Source organism: Panicum virgatum, chromosome 3K (genome assembly GCF_016808335.1).
Source record: "Panicum virgatum strain AP13 chromosome 3K, P.virgatum_v5, whole genome shotgun sequence".
NCBI classification, from domain to species: Eukaryota; Viridiplantae; Streptophyta; class Magnoliopsida; order Poales; family Poaceae; genus Panicum; species Panicum virgatum.
The window spans coordinates 10548428-10566512 of record NC_053138.1 but is presented as its reverse complement, the minus strand read 5'-3'; the positions used below and the strand labels follow the sequence as shown (position 1 = coordinate 10566512).

The following is an 18085-nucleotide window of genomic DNA, read 5'->3' as shown; positions in this document are numbered from 1 at the left end:
TTTCTCGTGGAGGCGAGCAGATAGAGAGGAGAGAGAACGGGAGAGAGAGAGGTGCTCGGCGGAGGCTCTCCTCGCGATTGGACAAGGCGCGAGCACCCCGAGGGCGCGCGATCCCCGAGGCACGGGGCGCGGCCTCGCCGTCACCGGGGCGGCCGCTTCGAGCCCCGTTTCCCTCCGGCCCGGCTCGGATTTTGCGGGATCCGGCCAAGAAATCCCGCGGTTGGTGAGGGGGAGGATAGAGAGGGGGGAGGGGATATGGGCGTCGGTGCGGAGCCCAAGGAGGACGCGGCGGCTGCCGGGTCTGCGGCGGCGGCGGAGGAGGGGGCGGGCGGCAAGGAGGAGAAGGCGGCCGAGGTGTCCTGCTCGATCTGCCTCGACGCGGTGCTCGCCGCCGCCGGGGAGAGGTCCACCGCCAGGCTGCAGTGCGGCCACGAGTTCCACCTAGGTGAGTGCCCATGAACGCTGGATCTGCCGGTGGGTTCTTGGCTGCGAATTTTGTGGTCCAAATTGGCTGGAGGACCTGCAAATGTGACCAGGATCGTTAGAATTAGGTTCGATTTGGCGTAATTAGGGTCAATTTCACAATTTTATAGTTCCGGCGGTGCTGAATTTGGGTTTAAAGGCATGAAAGCCGTTTTTTTTTTGGGGGGGGGGGGGTTACCATATGCAATTTTCTTTGCGTGGTTAGTTTCGTGGCGTGGGTGAATTTCTGTTAATTGTGTTTGGCTCGGTAGTTATGTAGGTGCTGTTTGTGGGCAAGATTTGATGTCCGAAGAATTATTCGGGAGTGTGTACAGACAGTGCCTAATTATTTGTTAAAGTTCTTGAGCCATGTAGTAACAGAGAGAACTTTGTGCTCCAATTTCTGGGGAACAATTTGACGTCAGGGGATGATTTGGCGATTTTGGTTTATGTTTTTCCATCATCTTTCATAATTCGAGGTATAACTGCTTTGGATTTGTTTATTGTAGAAGTTGAGCCTGTCTGTAATTAGCATGAATTTGAGGTGAGACATGTGGGATTTTGTAAGAAACTTTAGTCTGTTGATCTAGTTTATTAAACTTAGCATAAAGTTGGATGTTTGAGTTTGCCAGTGCTTCTAAGGGATTGAAACATGTTCGTTCAAGTGCCAATATTGAAACTTGGCGTGTTACTAGCTTACTGTAGTTTTCCTAAATATTTTAGTGAGTTGTGCTAGTTTACTTTGTGCAGATTTTCTATTATGGCGTGTTAGCTTACTGTAGTGTACACTAAACAGTATCAAATCACTACTCTGATTTTTTTTTGCTTGGTAATCTTTGGTATGCTAAGTATCAGTTATTTTTTAGACTGCATTGGATCAGCATTTAATGCCAAAGGGGTTATGCAATGCCCCAATTGCCGCAAAATTGAGAAAGGGAATTGGCTTTATGCAAATGGTTCCCGAGCTGCACATGATGTCAACATGGATGAGTGGGCTCATGATGAAGACCTTTATGACGTTAGCTACACAGATGTGGTACATGACCTTGTCAACCTTACTCTTAAATTATTCGTGCTTGTTAAAAATCTTGATTCTTCCTTTTTTATGTTGGCAATATGCCTTTTCCCACTCAATTTTCCTGTGTTTCAGTATTGTTCTCTTTGAGTATGCCTGACTCTCAATGTGATTCCTTGTACTTCTACACAGTACTATGCACACGCAAATGATGGCACTTGACCATGCTCAGTTATTTGAACTTTTCTTTTGGATGTACTTTTTTGCTACATGAATAATCCTGGGACAAAATTTTCCCTTTTTAAATATTTAGAATTAATGCCTGTGGTTCCTTGTTGCCTGTCTCAAAACATTTATGCAGTTGTTACGAAAATCGTAGTTTGTTTTACTCTAATAAGCCATCCTAGTTTAGGTTACTCCTATTTGCTGTCATTTTTTTACCAGTTCCTCTGCATGACTATCCTGACAATTTTTTTTATTTCTGTGTTGTGCAGCCATTTCGCTTCCATTGGTGCCCATTCGGTCGCTTAGCACAACTCCCATCTTTATTTGAGTATGTTCTGCTTTAGATTATTACGTTTTGTTAGTTTTGTTTGACATTCTCTTCAAGGATTCAAAACATGCTGTTTCATGTAATAAATAATAAGCCAGTAGCTTTAACATAGAAGTAACATTATCTATCTACCTTGTTTTATAGATTCCAATGCACGATTAGTATCTCTTGTAGCCCAAAACACCCATTTGGACTTTGTGGGTGGCAAAAATAAGGGGGCTGTGCCCACGTGGGGTTAAGGTACATAAAAGAAAACAAGCGAGCAGATCCTGTTTTCTTTGCATGTAAGAAAAATTGATTTAAGGGATGCAACTATGCAAGAAAAATTAATTTAAGGTATGCAACTATGTATGGAAAATTGATGGAGGGCGACTCAGTTATTTGCATTTTTACTAGGAAACTTAATTATTTGCCTTGTGATGCAATCCTGAACAATTTGATATAAATTATTTGTCTTGTGATGCAATCCTGAACAATTTGATATAGTGCATGAATTTGTTGACATTTGACGACACCCGTAGTGGCATTCTTGCCATGATAGAGTATACATGGGTCGTTTTTCTGAGGAGCATGGTTGACAATTCATATGTAACTAGTTGAATACCCCGCGCGTTGCTGCGGGATTTCAGAGCAAAAATGTTGAAGTTGAGGGTGTTGAAAAGATGAAGTTATGAAGTTGCAGCCAATTTTAGCATTGGACATATATGGTATGATTGTATATAAGAAATGCTTAAATACTAAAGTCAACGTAGATATAAGAAGTTCTAGTTGCCGATAAAAAGATGAACTATAATAGTTATGATAAGGACATTTTAATTTTATTCTAGGACAGTAACACAGGTTGCATTCAACTGAAAAAACAAACAGCGTACGAAAGCCAGATGGTGCGAGGATGACCTGTGAATACGATGTGCAAGGAGGAAGGTCGGCAATTTCGGCAGGTCCAAAAGTGGGCAGGTCTTGCCATGGCGGAGGACCAGACAGAAGATGACCCGGCAACACGTGAAGCTGGCACCGACAAAGAAAAGGGAAGACGCGAAATTAGTACAAATGGTAACGAAACGGTCTGAGGAAACAAAGCAGACTTGTAAGGAAGACGAACCTGATGAAGGCCGGGGGTGAGGCCCAAGTAGCGACAGCCGCTCCCACGGAGAGAGTGGCAGGAATACCAGGAACTGTGGATGCGACAGGTGACCTCGAGCATTCAAGCAGTCTCTTGGGTGCGCGGAGACCACTACCCCGGCGCAATAATGAAAGCAAGTATTCGATGATAATATGTGAGTGGGCGGTGGAAGCGGTCGGCCGCGACGCCCGGTGACGGTGCCAGCTGCTGGGGCGTTGGCGGCGAGTGGGCGGTGAGAAAAAAATCAAAGAAATTAAAATAGAGGAAGAATAATAAGCTCTTAGCACAACACACTGTAGATGAATGAGAAATTGGGAGACTGCCGCTACCAGGGTAAAAAGCAGGGGAAGCGGAAGGATCAAGATGCACTGGGGAAGAGAAACAGAGTAACAAAATGAAACGGCCATATAAATGAATAATGATTTCGCATGAACAAACTCTTGGGCTTCTGGTAGTTTCTTGCGGCAATGGAGATTAGAAGATGAATGGTCTTGTGTGAGTGAGTGAGATGGTGGATGTTTGATCATCAGACGTATAGAAAAACGGAGAGGATGGAATCAACGGTTTAGATTTAAGTGATGATGTGGCTTCATGTGGTTGTAAGAAAATCACAATTAATGATGTTTAGTGGGTTGTGTCTATATAGGATATATAGATTTTCAATGAAGTACTGATCAAATCAACAGGCATGGAATGTGTACATAAATGATACATTTATTCCATTATCTCCTAAGATCATACCCAACTAATTAACAAACCAGTCTTTATCTATCTATTGCCGAGATTCCCACACTTTTCCTTTTACCTGTATTGGAAAAATGAGTGGTTTTCACTTACTCTTTCCCTTTTTCTATCAGGGAAGGAGAATCATCACCTCCAGTTACTTGTAAGTTCTAATTTGAATTGAACAATTTGTAAAATTGAGATCATATTGAATATGTTTAGTATTGGTCATGTGCAGTTCATGACTTCATGGGACAGCATGTGTTTACGGAGCAAGTAGCTGTATCTGCTGCACCAGGGACAACTCATCCTTGCCCATATGTGGCATACTTGCATCCTCTTCCACCACTGACATCATCGTCAAGCTCCCATGTCCCTGAGAGAACAATGGATCGTCCTGCATACCATGATCATTGGAACCCCCTGGCTGGGCCATCAGATGCTAGGCCCATGCAAACAGTGCAACCTGCTGATTTCCATCATAACCATTGGGCACATATGCCCCATTCCTATGCTCAGCCCAACAGCAATAATGAGCAGCCAGGAATCCCTTTTGGGACAAGGGCTGCACGGGCTGATGGTGATAGCCAGCGTCGAGCATCTGTTGTTTCTCCATCTTACTTCAGTAACGGGTAATTTCGAGTCCATCTCATCTCTTATAACTTCCCTATGAAAATACAAAAATTCCATATTCTTGCATCGTACTCGATTCATCGTTTCAGTAAAATGATCTGAAATAACAATGGAAATCTCTGCTAGCATATATGACACGTTTGCCATAAGTTTTCCGTCTAGATTTCTTGCGGTTACATTACTGCCTTTGCGGTGTCTGCTTTATTCAAATTTCCTCTGGGTGTTTGAACCTTTAGTTAGTCCTTTAATATCCTTTAATAATATAAGACTCTGGAGAATAAATTTAGAATAAATGCTATATTGATTGTTACAACATAAACTATCATACATTTAGCATCTGATTCATCTATGCCAATTGAGTTATTAATTATTCTTTTTGTGTATACAGGTCTGGTTCTAGATCTAGAGCCCCCAATGTTCCTCCACTGATGCCGCAATTCATGAGGGCTCATGGCAGCATCAGCGAACAGTACCAGCAGAATTCATCATCTAGCCTATTTGCTGGGGCTCATAGGTCAGGAGGCATGCGACCTGCCCCAGCACCTCTACCAGAGAACCCCACATTTTCCTTGTTCCCACCGGGTTCGTCTGGCCATAATTCAATGGAGACTGATGATGTGGGAGGAAGCCGGTTCTATGCCTGGGAGCGCGACCGATTCGCCCCCTACCCATTGATGCCGGTGGACTGCGAGACGAGCTGGTGGACCTCACAGCAGTCGCATAGCACATCAGAGCCTGCATCTGCACCAAGGAGGCTATTTGGGCAATGGCTTGGTGTCGGCAGGTCATCCCCTGAAAACATATCGCCCGAGGGCTCTTTATATCGGCAATTGCACTCACCTCGGATGTAGACCCTGCTGCAAGAATCCAAGTTAATTTGGAATCCGAGTTGCTTGTAAGAAACGATGGGAACACCCATTGTATTAAATTAAGCCGGGCTGCGCCATAAACTGTGACTATTTGAGGGGCCAGAAACAGGAAATGACCCGGCTGAGAGGATTTGATTTGGTTTATGTGAATTCCATCTCGTACATATTTGAAATCAATTTGGGATATTTGGAGCTTCAACATGTGGCATAATTTCTTGTTCTGCAGTTCTGTTGGTTGATGGATGCTAGTGCGGCAGTCCTATTGCCCTATTGGCCTATTGCATTTCCCTTGCACGTTAGTTGTTGAACTGAAGATGGTTGTTTCCATATGATCACCGTCACATGTCAAGCAACCTTTCATGCTGTTAGCAATAAAACAAAATCTAGTTGAATGCTCTTACAATTGACTTGGTTGTATAACCGTTTTAGTATAGTTAAATGTCGAAATGTTGCAAGATACAGATGTTCTTAATTACTACACAACCTCACCAAGATACAGATTGCTACGGTCATGCAGAAGCCTGTTGTTTTTACCGTCAAAGTTAGAAGAAAAAAAACCCAATTTTGCGAGGTCATGAAGTTCTACGACAAAATTGTTGAATTCAAATATTTTTAGTAAACTTTGAGCTAAATAATGTGTCATGTTTTTATGAGAAAAGACGTCGCTACTGAAAGGGCTGGAAATGTGCAGTTTTATTAACGTTGCAGTCGTGTCAAGTGAGGTAAAATTTTGCTATTTACAATTTCTTAATGTATGCCAATGTCCTTATGTTTGGATTTTTTTTGCCTATAGATTATAACAGCAAAAGTAGTGTACCACACGACCATATTTTTTCAAAATCCAAGGAAAGCCAACTAGTTCCGGCGTCCCCGCCCTTTTCCTTCTCCGACTCTTCTCCTCGCCATCTCGTGGAAACCCTAGTGAAACCCCCCGCCTTGGCGTGGCCAAGCCGCCGCGATGCTGCACGAGCTCCTCCTCGCGCTGCTCGGCTTCACCGGCGACTTCGTCCTCGACGCCTCCCCCGCGCACCGCCGCGCCGCGACCCAGGATGCCGCGGCCGGCGGCGGGGATGGAGACGGCGAGGTGGGCCCCGCCTTCAGCCTCGCGCCGGACCTCACCTTCCTCCAGCCCTCCGAGAGGTAAGGCTGCACCTGCACCTGCACCTGCACCCGCCGTCGGACGCGAATCTGTGGCCGTGATGTAGTGTTGTGGCGCCCGTGATCTGCGTGGGAAATGGGATCTGTGTGTGCGGGTGTGGTGGGTAACTGAGTTTGGTGTGGCTCCAGTGCCACCAAATTCCGGAGAAATGGGAGAATTTTGCGTTTGGTGGTGGTTCTTTGCTTTCCTAAGCACAGTTGCCTCGTTTGATATTTAATTAGTTATGGAACTTTCACAGTAGCCGTCCTAATTTTATTCAGTCTGCACCTCTGGGGACAGTGAAAATTGATACTTGTATTCCCCAGAATTCACCTTCTCAGACTAAAGTTCACTCTTCCCAGATGTCTTACTGACCATACTGGTGCATTTAGCATTGTAACGACTATAACAAGATGTGCAGAATCGGAATCCAACACATGTAGAATTTGGTATGCTAAATGGCTCGTATTGTTTGCAGGAGTGCTATTGAAAGGCTCATATCTTTGGGATTTTACTACAAAGAGCTGAACCGCTTTGCAACTGAGTCTCGTGATCTGAGCTGGATCCAGTCTTCTATAGATGTTTCATCACCTCATGCCAATAAAACTCAGAATGGAAAAGTGAGAAAAGGGAGTGTGTATAGGAGGGCAATTGCCAATGGTATTACGGAGATTCTGTCAGTCTACAGATCAGCTGTCCTACAGGTTGAGCAAAACCTGTTGTCAGATCCATTGCCTATCCTCGCGACGGTTACTCACGGTCTGAATAAGGTATGCCCATTAACATCTTGCATTAACATTTTCTGTTTGCAAATAACATCTTATAATTGACAAATCTATGTTGTCTTGTGTTCTTTAATGCGTTGATGTTTTGGTTATCACTTATTGGCATTTACCATATTTGTTGCTGCACTAAATTGTAGTTCGAGGTTCTTCTCCCTCCACTTTACGAGCTTATTATGGAAATAGAGCAGAAAGATATCAGGGGTGGACAACTACTTAACCTTTTGCATAAACGATGCCATTGTGGGGTTCCAGAACTGCAAAGCTGCATTCAGAGGTATTACCTCAACTACTTTTGTACATGTGACAATTTGAGAAAACAGAAATGCCATAAATTCTAATTCCATTTGTATTTCTCATGGAAACCTTTGTGCTTTCATCTTCGTCACAGTTACTTTGCAGTGTATTCTCTTCCATATGTCCCCTAACGGTGGAGTTTTGTCCATTTATTTTCTTTCTGTTGATTGAAAAAAAAGGATAGGCTACTTTGGCACGGGCACCAGGTCATGTTCAACCAGCTGACATCTTGGATGGTTTATGGGATTCTTCAAGATCAGTACAGTGAATTTTTCATTAGAAGGTCAGCATCTTTTACAGTGCTTTTGTTAAGTTATCTTGCTCACATTAACCCCTTCCAGCTTCTGATATCTCATTTCCATATTTTGATTGTCTGTTGTAACCTGGTAAATGGAATGGGAATGCTCCAACTGAACTGGAGGCGTCCAATTTCACATGGCTTTTGAACTTCTATTGCAACATGACAGATTCCCTTTTTGATTACATTTCTGTTATATTCTTTTTAATTTTCCCTACATACCATTTTGTTGGTATTTTAAATCCAGATCATATGCAGCCTAATGTGGTTGATCTGCGGGATACAATAAATTGGGTTGCTACGTATTGTTTTATGTTAAAGTTCACTAAGTATTCCTCTCACATGACAAGTAATCTTAACTGTTGACCTATGGTATCACTCCTGACATATAAAGCTTGAGCTTCTCATCTCAATTTTCAGACAAGATGACAGGGATGGGGATAATGATTCATCTCAGCGAGATTTTTCTGATAAGTTTATGCATAAATTAGCTAAAGACACATCCCTGGCTAGTTGGCATACAAGATTTCTTGTATCATTGGTATGCTTGTAGTCTTTAACTTGAAGTGCATGCATATTATGTAGTAAATGTTTGCATGCATAGTTATATCCTTTGTTTTTGCCCCTGCACTTTACAGGACATGCTGCCTGAGTATATCCACATGCGAGTTGCAGAGTCCATTCTCTTCGCTGGCAAAGCAATAAGGGTTCTTCGAAATCCAAGTCCTGGTGCTACATTGCAGGAACATGTCAGCCAAGGCCAGAACCCTAAAGGATCTCATAGAATGCAAAGCTTTACCGGAGGTTCTGGTGCTCCAAAAGACCTGCCAAACTTCTCTAACATCAGCGCAGAAGAACTGTTGCCACTAGCTGAAGCTGATAAAATTGATGCTATGCTTAAGGATCTAAAGGTTAGTTACCAGCCAGGAAACTACTGCCAGCAGTGTTTATTCCACCACCATATTTTATTGCACGCTTTTCATTGTTTTGCATTTACGCAAGCACATTTTTTTTATCCTGTTCTTTCTAAAAAGGCTATACTGATGTGGGCATATGGCTGCTTTTATTTCTGCAGCATTCTTCTGAGTTCCACAAACGGCTTTTTGAGTCTGCTGTCGGGTCAATACGTACAATTGCTGCTAATCATCTCTGGCAGGTACTAACGTTTTCAAGTCTGTATTCTATCAAATTTGATTGCAGAGGAACATCACCTACTGTTGTCTTTGTTAAAAGCTAGTGGTGGTACGTGCTGATCTGAATGGACATTTGAAGGCATTGAAAGATTATTTTCTTTTAGCAAAAGGTGACTTTTTCCAGGTGAGCATGCAATTCTTTACCCATGAAATATCTTTGCTATTCCTTCCTTTTACTTGTATATGATCTTTCTTTGGGATTGTTTTCTGACACGTGAGCATGCTTCTGAACTAGTGTTTTCTAGAGGAAAGCCGCCAATTAATGCGTCTACCACCGCGTCAATCTACAGCTGAAGCAGATCTCATGATCCCATTTCAGCTGGTAAGTAATATGTCTCCGTTTTTTTAGAAGTCTTGATATGCAATCTTATTTTCCTTTAAACTGGTGTTATTTTCAGAAACTTATCAGATAGCTGCTGTAGTTCTCTTATGTGCTGTGGTATCTCATTTCAGCAAAATAGATTTGATATTTTGTGGCAGAGGTAAATTTTCTGTTCATAATTCTCACAGGCTGCACTGAAGACTATAGGTGAGGAAGACAAGTATTTCACCAGAGTCTCATTAAGGTCAACATTTCTAATAGCCTCACAGTAATTAATTTCAGGCCCTGCCTAGTGGATGTCAGCTCTGCGATTGTCAACTGATTTTATTTCTATTTTTGTAGGATGTTATCATATGGTATGAAAAGTAGTACATCACAGAAAGATCTCCAAAAGCCTAATGCATCGGAGCTTCCTTCACAAGGAAAAGCTGCATCAGAATTGGCACTTGATGGGTGGGATAATATTGCTTTGGAATATTCTGTTGACTGGCCACTGCAGCTCTTCTTCACTCCTGATGTTCTGTCAAAGTATGAATCATACTACATAAACAATTCTAAGCTACACTCCTTTGTCCTTTTGAGTTCCACAGCTATTTTCCTTGAGTGTTCGCTTATGTCTTGAAAATGTATACAAAAAGACAGCTTGTTGGACTTGAAGTCTGGATAGTTCTTGCAGTATTTTCTTTACTTCTCTTTAATATACACAAATCTTATCCAGGTATCGCAAGGTTTTCCAGTATCTCATCCGATTGAAGAGGACACAAATGGAACTGGAGAAATCCTGGGCAGCAGTAATGCATAAAGATCATGCTGATTTTTCTGATTATTGCAAGGATCGAAAAAATGGATCTGCAACACAACTGCGTCGGCAACGCTCTAAGCCTTTGTGGCGAGTAAGGGAGCACATGGCTTTCTTGATCAGAAACCTGCAGTTTTACATCCAGGTAAAAATAAGTTACTACCTTCTATCACTTTTTTATATTCTTTTCCATGTATTTGGTTTCATGATTTTAGTGATTAAATGTATCACATTGAAATTGGATTATTTTCTACATGATATCAATTCTGGGGTTTTCTTTTGTTCTATGTTTCTTTCACTTTTGCTATTCAAATGAAAATAACCTTGTTGTTTTTCATTGAATTTGCTTTTCAGGTTGATGTAATAGAGTCCCAGTGGAATGTTTTGCAATCTCACGTGCAAGATTCACATGATTTCACAGAGCTAGTGAGCTTTCATCAAGAGTAAGGAACCTTTTTTTTTCTTTCTCGAACACGGAAAATTTTTCAATTTATTATGTACAGACATAAAGTGATAAAACTTGTCTTTTGCTAGTACGAGTATGCATGGCTTTTTTAAACTGAGTCAGTTTGATTGGAGTTTTTCCTTTGAGGAAGTTACTTGTGTTCACTGATCTATATAACACGCATTCATCTTATCTTTTCAATAAACCCTGGCATTTTATTTCTACTATTACAGAATTCTATATCACTGAGTTACATGGAGATATCCCACTGTTTTTTTTTAATTTTACTTGCATGGCTAAATTAATTTTTTTGTGGTGTCTTGGTTAACAGTTACCTCTTGCACTGCAGGTACTTGTCAGCACTGGTTTCACAATCATTCTTGGATATTGGATCAGTCTCTAGAATACTCGACAGCATAATGAAGCTATGCTTGCAGTTTTGCTGGAGTATTGAGCAATATGAAACCCGCCCAAACATATCTGAGATTGATCACATAACCGAGGTATAGCTTGCTAAAAAGTCTCTATGCGTTCACTTGATTTTTTAGTAAGCATACTTCATTCTTGCTGTTATTTGATTGATGATAACCAGGAATTCAACAAGAAATCAAATTCACTGTACACTATCTTGAGGAGCAGCCGCCTCGCGGGTAGCCAAAGAGCACCTTTCCTGAGGCAATTCCTGATGAGACTAAATTTCAACTCATTCTTCGAGGTACCTCCAGCAACTAGGGCACTTTGAATTTGACGGTGCAAATGCTTCTTTTTACTAGCTTAATCTGATGGCTCTTCTTTCCAATGTTAGACCACTGCAAGAGGCGTGATGAACTCTGGTAGGCTGCGCCCAAGCACTGCAGGCGCCCAGCTGTAACGATGACTATTGACGTGCGACTTCATCCCTTGAGGTTTACACGGGGATGCTGGCACGGTGCTACCGCTGGCTGACATGGCGCCTGTGTAAAGCATGAGCAGAGTTTGTAGTTTGTGTAGATCATGATAGCGTGAAGGTTATGTCCTGGAAAGTGGAGTATAGGCGAATTTATGCTTGTCGTGATGTTGTGTTGTGCGCATCTTACCTTGTGTATATTTTACATGTTGCCATTTGATGATGCTATCCGGTTCTTGGGGCCTTAATTGTCTGGCTGCAACCCTCAGGCTTGTTCACATTCTTGATATTCATCTAAGTGCCATCAAACTCAAACGCTTTGTCTCGAATGTCCTGCTATCTCGTGTGGTAGCACGTCCATCCAGAAGACTAGAACACTCTGGGGTCTTCTAGGAGATTCTGGATCATTGTGACAAGCAGTTGGAGCTGTTGCTGATGCGAACTCATAGCACCGCGGGAAGAAGACCATTGTCGAATGGCATCAGCTGATCTTGGAAGGCTTAACCGGCGCCGGTCTCTGTGTACTTCATGAACCAAAAAGAGCCGGACATAGGCTCGGTGGTCCGTCACCATCTGCACCATCGATGACCTAAGAGTGTCACCTAGCACCCTCGCCGCCTTCTTTTCTCCGCTTCTTGTTTGCTGATGCTTCTCATGCCTAGATGTCCCTCACATTGGCAAATTATGTGGACGCGGAGTTTTGAACGTAAAGCGGGGGGAAAATATGTGTGAATCATGACTCAGTTTGCGCAAGAAGCCCGGGTTTCTGAAAATACACAAGAGCAATGCCTCAATCTTTATAGGCAGCTCAGCAAATCAGTGCAACTCACCCGTTGTACCAACGGTGTGCCTACTGCTGTACTAACTCATCAGTCCATCAACCAAGACGTTAATGACCAAAAGAGCCAAAGTTCAGGGAGATGAATAATGTGGTCAGAAGCACCGACTGCATGCCATTGATAGAGAGACATCCTTTTAACATCCAATGGTATACCTGTGAACAAATTCTACTTCATTGCATAATGCATTATCTCTTTAAGAATACACGTTTAGTTTCATTCACAAATCCTGTGAACACCTGCATTAGCCACCAAGAGCAACACTCATAGGGCGCTAGGCTGACTTAAAAACCCTGATGCCTCTCACATAAGCTGCTGCAGTATCAAGTTGCACGGGAGGTTTAAGCCAATTTTCCTCTCCTCCATCTCTAGATAGTCTACTAGTCTAGGTGCTCTTTTGACTTTCAGTTTGTGTTGGGGCAAGAGACATTTGCAAATGATTTATTGCATCTAACAAGACCACGCAATGCAAGGGGATGAACTCAGGTTCGTTCAGAGTCTCGAGACTTTTCATCTAGATTGAGGACGGACTGAAGTACAAGTACATCTTCTCTCGCATGGCCTGCTGCCAACCCTGAGTTAGTGAGTTGCCATATGTACATGGAACAGTTTGGAAGTTGGAACCGTCTAGGAGACTCTCGATCCTTCCTGTTACAAATTGCATTAGCTGCCGACGAGCTGGCTTTGCTTGCTCGGCTGCAGGCTGCAGCTGCAGCTGTGGCTGTTGCTGCTGAAGCCACTGCAGCTGCTGCTCGGCTGCAGGGCCAAACACCTGCAGCCGCAGTCCAGCAGCTCTCGGCTGGCTGCAGCTGCTGCAGCTGTCGGAGTGGCCGCAGCAGCCGATCACGTCGTACAAGCCTAGCACGAGGGTTCGCCATCGCCATTGCGAGTGCTTGGCCCATCTCCAGCCGCCTTCTCTTCTGCTCATCTTGTTTCCTGATGCTTCCCATGCCCAGATGCCCCTATCGTGACGTATGACAGGCCGCTCACACTCACAAATTGTATGGATCCGATGCTCTGTCTGAACCTAAAACCAGGGGAAAATGTGTGTGACATGCCTCAGTTTTCGTAAGAAGCTGCAGTTTCTGAAACTACAAGGGAGAAGAGCAATGCGGTCTACCTCATCTCTTCATCTTTTTCAGATCAAGATAGCTTGCCATCCAGGGGCCATTTTATAGGCAGCTCAGCAAATCAATGCAGATGGCCGGTCTACCTATCGTGTCCTCTCTGTTGTACTGTTCCATTAATTCACCAATCAAGGCATTATTCCACAAAAAGAAAAAAAAAGAGGCGCCAAAGATCTGTTAGATTAACAATGGCTGATAAGGAGCACCCACATTACATCACATAGAGGCTGATAGTACCTGGACGGCAAACAAGAGTACCGAGAAATCAGTGGGAAAGGGGGTATTTTCTTTTACGAGCACTCTACCTATATCTATCATCATACACAGAGAAAACACCACGTCCGCGTGCAGCCCTTGATCCGTCCTCGTGCAGAGGGAAGTAACTTGATAGTGGTCATCACGCTATGGACGGCAAGGAACGTAACCTCCTCCTTTTCTCTTCATCTTGTTTCCTGATGCTTCACATGCTCAGATAGATGTCCTCACGATTTCAAAGGTTTCGATCTAAACGTGAGAGATGCGTGTCATAGCCTCATAGGCTTCAGTTTGTGTAAGGAGCTGCAGTTTCAGAAGCCACACAAGGGAGAAGGCAGTGCGGGTTACCTCGTCTCTCCGTTCTTTCCACGTCAATGTAGCTACAAGATGTTCTTGTCAATAGCTTGCCATTTTACTGTTTGTGTGTAAACTGCTGAGATCCAGAGGCCATTTTTTATTGGCAGCTCTGCTCATCAAGACCTGCTAACAAAGGTACCGATATACACCTATCATGTGCTTTCAGTAGTACCAATTTATCAGCTATTCAATCCATCAACCGAGACAGTAATATTCCGAAAAGAAATGCAAAAGACAAATGGGGTCAATAATGTATAATAAGCACTAATAGTTGAAAGGGATGTGGGGGTTACTTAGAGCATCTCCAGCCAGACTCCAAAAACAGGGCCCCTACTTTCCCATTTGCGAGCCGGTCTGCACAATATGAGGGCCAAAAATTGAGCCCAATTCCAGCGGGCCCCTCAATTCTCGGCCTGCAAATCAGCAGATCCCACCTGTCAGGCAAACAAACCATTCGATCTCGCCGCCGTTGCATCTCGCGAGTCCGCCGCCCCTGGTCGCCGCTGCCCACGCCCGGCTTCCGTGTGCCAGCCGCGCCATCGACGTGCCTCTCCCCTCCGCCGCCGCCCAGTTTTCTGCTTCGCCCTGCCCCCATCGCCGTGGCTGCCGCCGTCGCCCATCCTTGCTCGTCGTGGCCGCCCGGTTGCCGTCGAGCTCGCCGCCGCCTCGCCGGACCTCCGGTCGATTCCGGCCGCCTAGAGGTGCGCCGAGCCCCGCTCAACCTCCTCCTCCTTTTCCCTTCGCGAGCCGCCGCGTCCTGAGGTTGTAATTTTGCTTAATATGAATTCTAGTTGCATGAAACACACCAAAGAAAGTGCTTTTTTTACTTACATGTAGCTGGGTCAGATCCTAGTCCGTTCAGTACTAGAGTCCTGGACTTGTACTGGACCAACAGATGTGCACTGGACTTGAGTTAAATGGTTAGCTGTTTACTGTGACTTGCAGTACTACAAATCTGAAAATGATGGTTGTTTTCTTTGTTACATTCAGGACATACAGACGTGTTTTCTGAATGAGTTTGACCCTCTCCCGCTCAGGTTGTCTGAACATTGCATTGGCTTCTTTTTTTAAATAATAATTGCAAGATCAGCTAGAAAAAAACAAGTAATTCAGATTGCAGCACCTGTTTTGAGCTGGATACTAACATTGTTTCTGGTTGTCACTTGTTCCAACCCAGGGACCCATTTCGAGGTGAAGCTGAAGTGAAGTGCAATTGGGGCACCACCACATGGTCAGATCTGTATTATGCCAGCAGTTTGGATTCAAGCTGTGCAAGGAGGACATCTTTGCTTTCTATTCTACTTCTACTCTTGTAGCATGTTCACAGATGTTCACAGATTGTGGCCTGAATGTATATGATGGCTTTTTGGAGATTGCTCAAAAATGAATGCACTTGATAATTGTACCAAAAAATTGGCCTAAATGTATTTGGGTTTTATTTCAACGACTCTTGCGTTGTAATGAATAATAATGCTACTGTTTGGATTTGTCAAGGTTTATGGAATTATTACTGTGTTTCACTGCTAGAGAAGGGACTTCAGTCCCAAGTTCAGATTATCTGTCATGTCGATCATGTTGAGATTAAATCTGAATCTGCCATCTGCTCAGCTTCTACTATGTTTGCAAAATTTATATGAAGGGTTCCGGAAATCAGCTAAAATGCTGACTTATTTTTGTACAATATATGAATGCCATGGAGTGGGTTCTTTTGTTTAGTTCTTATCCAGGCAGGGTCAGTTTCTTTAATCTGGCAGGCCGTCCAAGAAAGATCAGTGCCTAGCAAATGTAATTCTCAGCAAAAGTAATGTATCACAAACCATTCAGTTACTAGTTGCATTGCCCTGAGAACTAGTCCAGCGGCTACCCCAACCATTTATGCAGCCATGTATGCTGTAAGCTTGATTACATGGATCATCTGAAATAATGTATTGTGGAAGGTGAAGGTTAGTGCATGGCAGCCATGTATGTTGTAAGCTTGATTACAAGGATCAGCCACCTTTCTAGAGAATGTATTCAGGTAACCTGACAGATAACATTTTTTTTCCCTCCAGTCAACATCAATTGTCTACAATACATCACTTTTCCAGGGCATATGGCACTAGCAGAAATAATAATTGTTTATGAAAGAAAGAAAGAAAACTGGGAACCATTCAGGGTTCCTGATAGCACCTGCACCTTGAACTAAATGAAAGATCAAGGGATGGTTAGTTATATGTACCAATAACAAAGAACTAAATGAAAGAACAAATGTATGAGTAACTACATGTTCTTGATAAGGCACGCCGCTTGGGTGACACCGCTCAACTTCCTCATAGTACGCTTGGAATCTCATGCACTCCTTTATTATGACCCCGCAGCGATGCTCGAGAGAATTAGCAGTCCGATCGGAGTGGAAGCCCCTGTAGTTGTGGAAATGTGCGGTGATCCTCTCCTAGTATGTTTTGCCTGACTGGTCAGTCCCAATGATAGCGTCATTGCTGATACTGATCAAGACTTGCAAAGCTGGATATCTTCTTCTTGACTGTAGTTGCTGCCCCGCTTGGATGCTCCTTTCCCACCACTACTTGGAGTGGTATCTGGCCGCATCGAAAGTTCCAAATCGCCATCCACATCCTGGGTCATCAGATCTGTGTAGTAATGTGAATTTGAGCCCCTTGGATTCTGCAAACCACAAGAGACATGTTATTCAGATATTACTTCATATATCTATTTGCAATAGTAAAAAACAGAAAATACAAAACACAAGAGAAAAGATTTATTTGCAACATTGAAACACAAGAGACAATGCTACCACTACTTGAGAGTGTGCAGGGTGGTTGCAGGCCATTTAATCTATGCAGAGAAAGGAATAAACTGACTTTCCATTTGCCTCTAGTTAAATACTGAATCCAGCATCACCATTTAATCTATGTTAGAAACTTTCACATGTAAAAAGAAAGTAGGGCTTCATTTAATTTCATTGGTAATAAAAAAATGATGTCAATATGCTCCGAGGTGCCGGCGGCACTGTATTCCATCACTGCTGGGGATGATGACGTGCTGCGGGTGTCCCAGCAGGTGGTGACACTGAGTGGTGGTGAAGCAGGTTCTGTGAAGTTCGTTGTGAGAGGGTTGTGTTGAGGAGCACCACCAGGATAGGGCAGTTCTTGGCGGCGAGGCAGGACGGAGTTGGGCACTTCTTGGCGACAAGGAAAGCCGGAGTTGGGCACTTCTTGGCGACGAGGAAGGCCGGAGTTGGAAGGATTGGCAGTAGGGACCGACGCGAAGAAGGTTCGACGACGGGTCTTCGCCGGGGTACCCGCCGTTGGCAGTGGAGGGCGCACGCCGCCAGAGGTGCCTCCATGAGATCCGAAAGGCCTTTGCTCCATGTCAGCAAGATGACGGGGTGGTGGAGGCGGCGCTGGCCGTACCTTCCGTGGACGAGGCGGCGGCTGCTCCATGCTGCGGCGGGGTGGAGGGGCTGCAGGCGGCGGCGCGGGGAGGCAACGGGGCGAGGGCGATGAGGTGGAGCCGTGCAGGGCCGAGGGCTGTGGGGTGGCGGCCGATGCGCCGGCGGGACGGGGCAGGGAGGTGCAGGGCCGAGGGCGGCGGGGTGGAGGCCGGTGCGCCGGCGGGGCGGGGCGAGGAGGTGTCGGGGTGGCGGGCGGCGCGCCGACGAGGCGTGGCGGAGAGGCGTCGGGGTGAGGGTTGCGAGCACTGGGCGGATCGGGTCCTCCTATTCCTAGGGGCCTGCTACTGTAGATTGAGAGCCCATCTAAGATGAGAACCTATTTGGGGGCTCTGCTGGAGTTAAAATTCCTCCTAAACTCCAAAAAAATAGAGTAGGGGCCCAAATAGGAGGTGGGCTGTAGATGCTCTTAGTTCCCTGTTTATGCATGCCATTGAATAGAACACCCTATTATAGAGAAGCAGAAGGTATTCCGACCACAAACAAGAATACTGGTAAATCAGGGGAAACTGATATCTTTT

The 18085-nt window shown here is 44.3% G+C and overlaps 2 protein-coding genes and 1 long non-coding RNA gene across 3 annotated transcripts; all 3 read left to right on the top strand.

Moving 5' to 3' along the window:
- On the top strand, positions 1–5579 carry LOC120697477 (E3 ubiquitin-protein ligase RFI2-like). The gene is made up of 6 exons (XM_039980728.1): positions 1–445; positions 1329–1498; positions 1972–2030; positions 4011–4039; positions 4115–4508; positions 4898–5579. Exons 1-6 carry the CDS (start codon positions 256–258, stop codon positions 5358–5360), a joined length of 1305 nt encoding a protein of 434 aa, XP_039836662.1. The 5' UTR covers positions 1–255; the 3' UTR covers positions 5361–5579.
- A 633-nt stretch (positions 5580–6212) lies between these two features.
- LOC120697476 (gamma-tubulin complex component 4-like) lies at positions 6213–11818 on the top strand. Its single transcript, XM_039980726.1, has 16 exons — positions 6213–6518; positions 6995–7286; positions 7439–7575; positions 7780–7878; positions 8314–8434; positions 8532–8804; positions 8969–9049; positions 9127–9210; positions 9322–9408; positions 9597–9652; positions 9751–9936; positions 10127–10352; positions 10562–10650; positions 11002–11155; positions 11245–11367; positions 11458–11818. The coding sequence occupies exons 1-16, from the start codon at positions 6337–6339 to the stop codon at positions 11521–11523; spliced, it is 2256 nt and encodes a 751-aa protein (XP_039836660.1). The 5' UTR covers positions 6213–6336; the 3' UTR covers positions 11524–11818.
- Positions 11819–14466: 2648 nt separating this feature from the next.
- LOC120701216 lies at positions 14467–15642 on the top strand. The gene is made up of 3 exons (XR_005686001.1): positions 14467–14817; positions 15107–15153; positions 15294–15642. It is a non-coding gene; the product is annotated as an uncharacterized LOC120701216 (long non-coding RNA).
- Positions 15643–18085: the final 2443 nt, after the last annotated feature.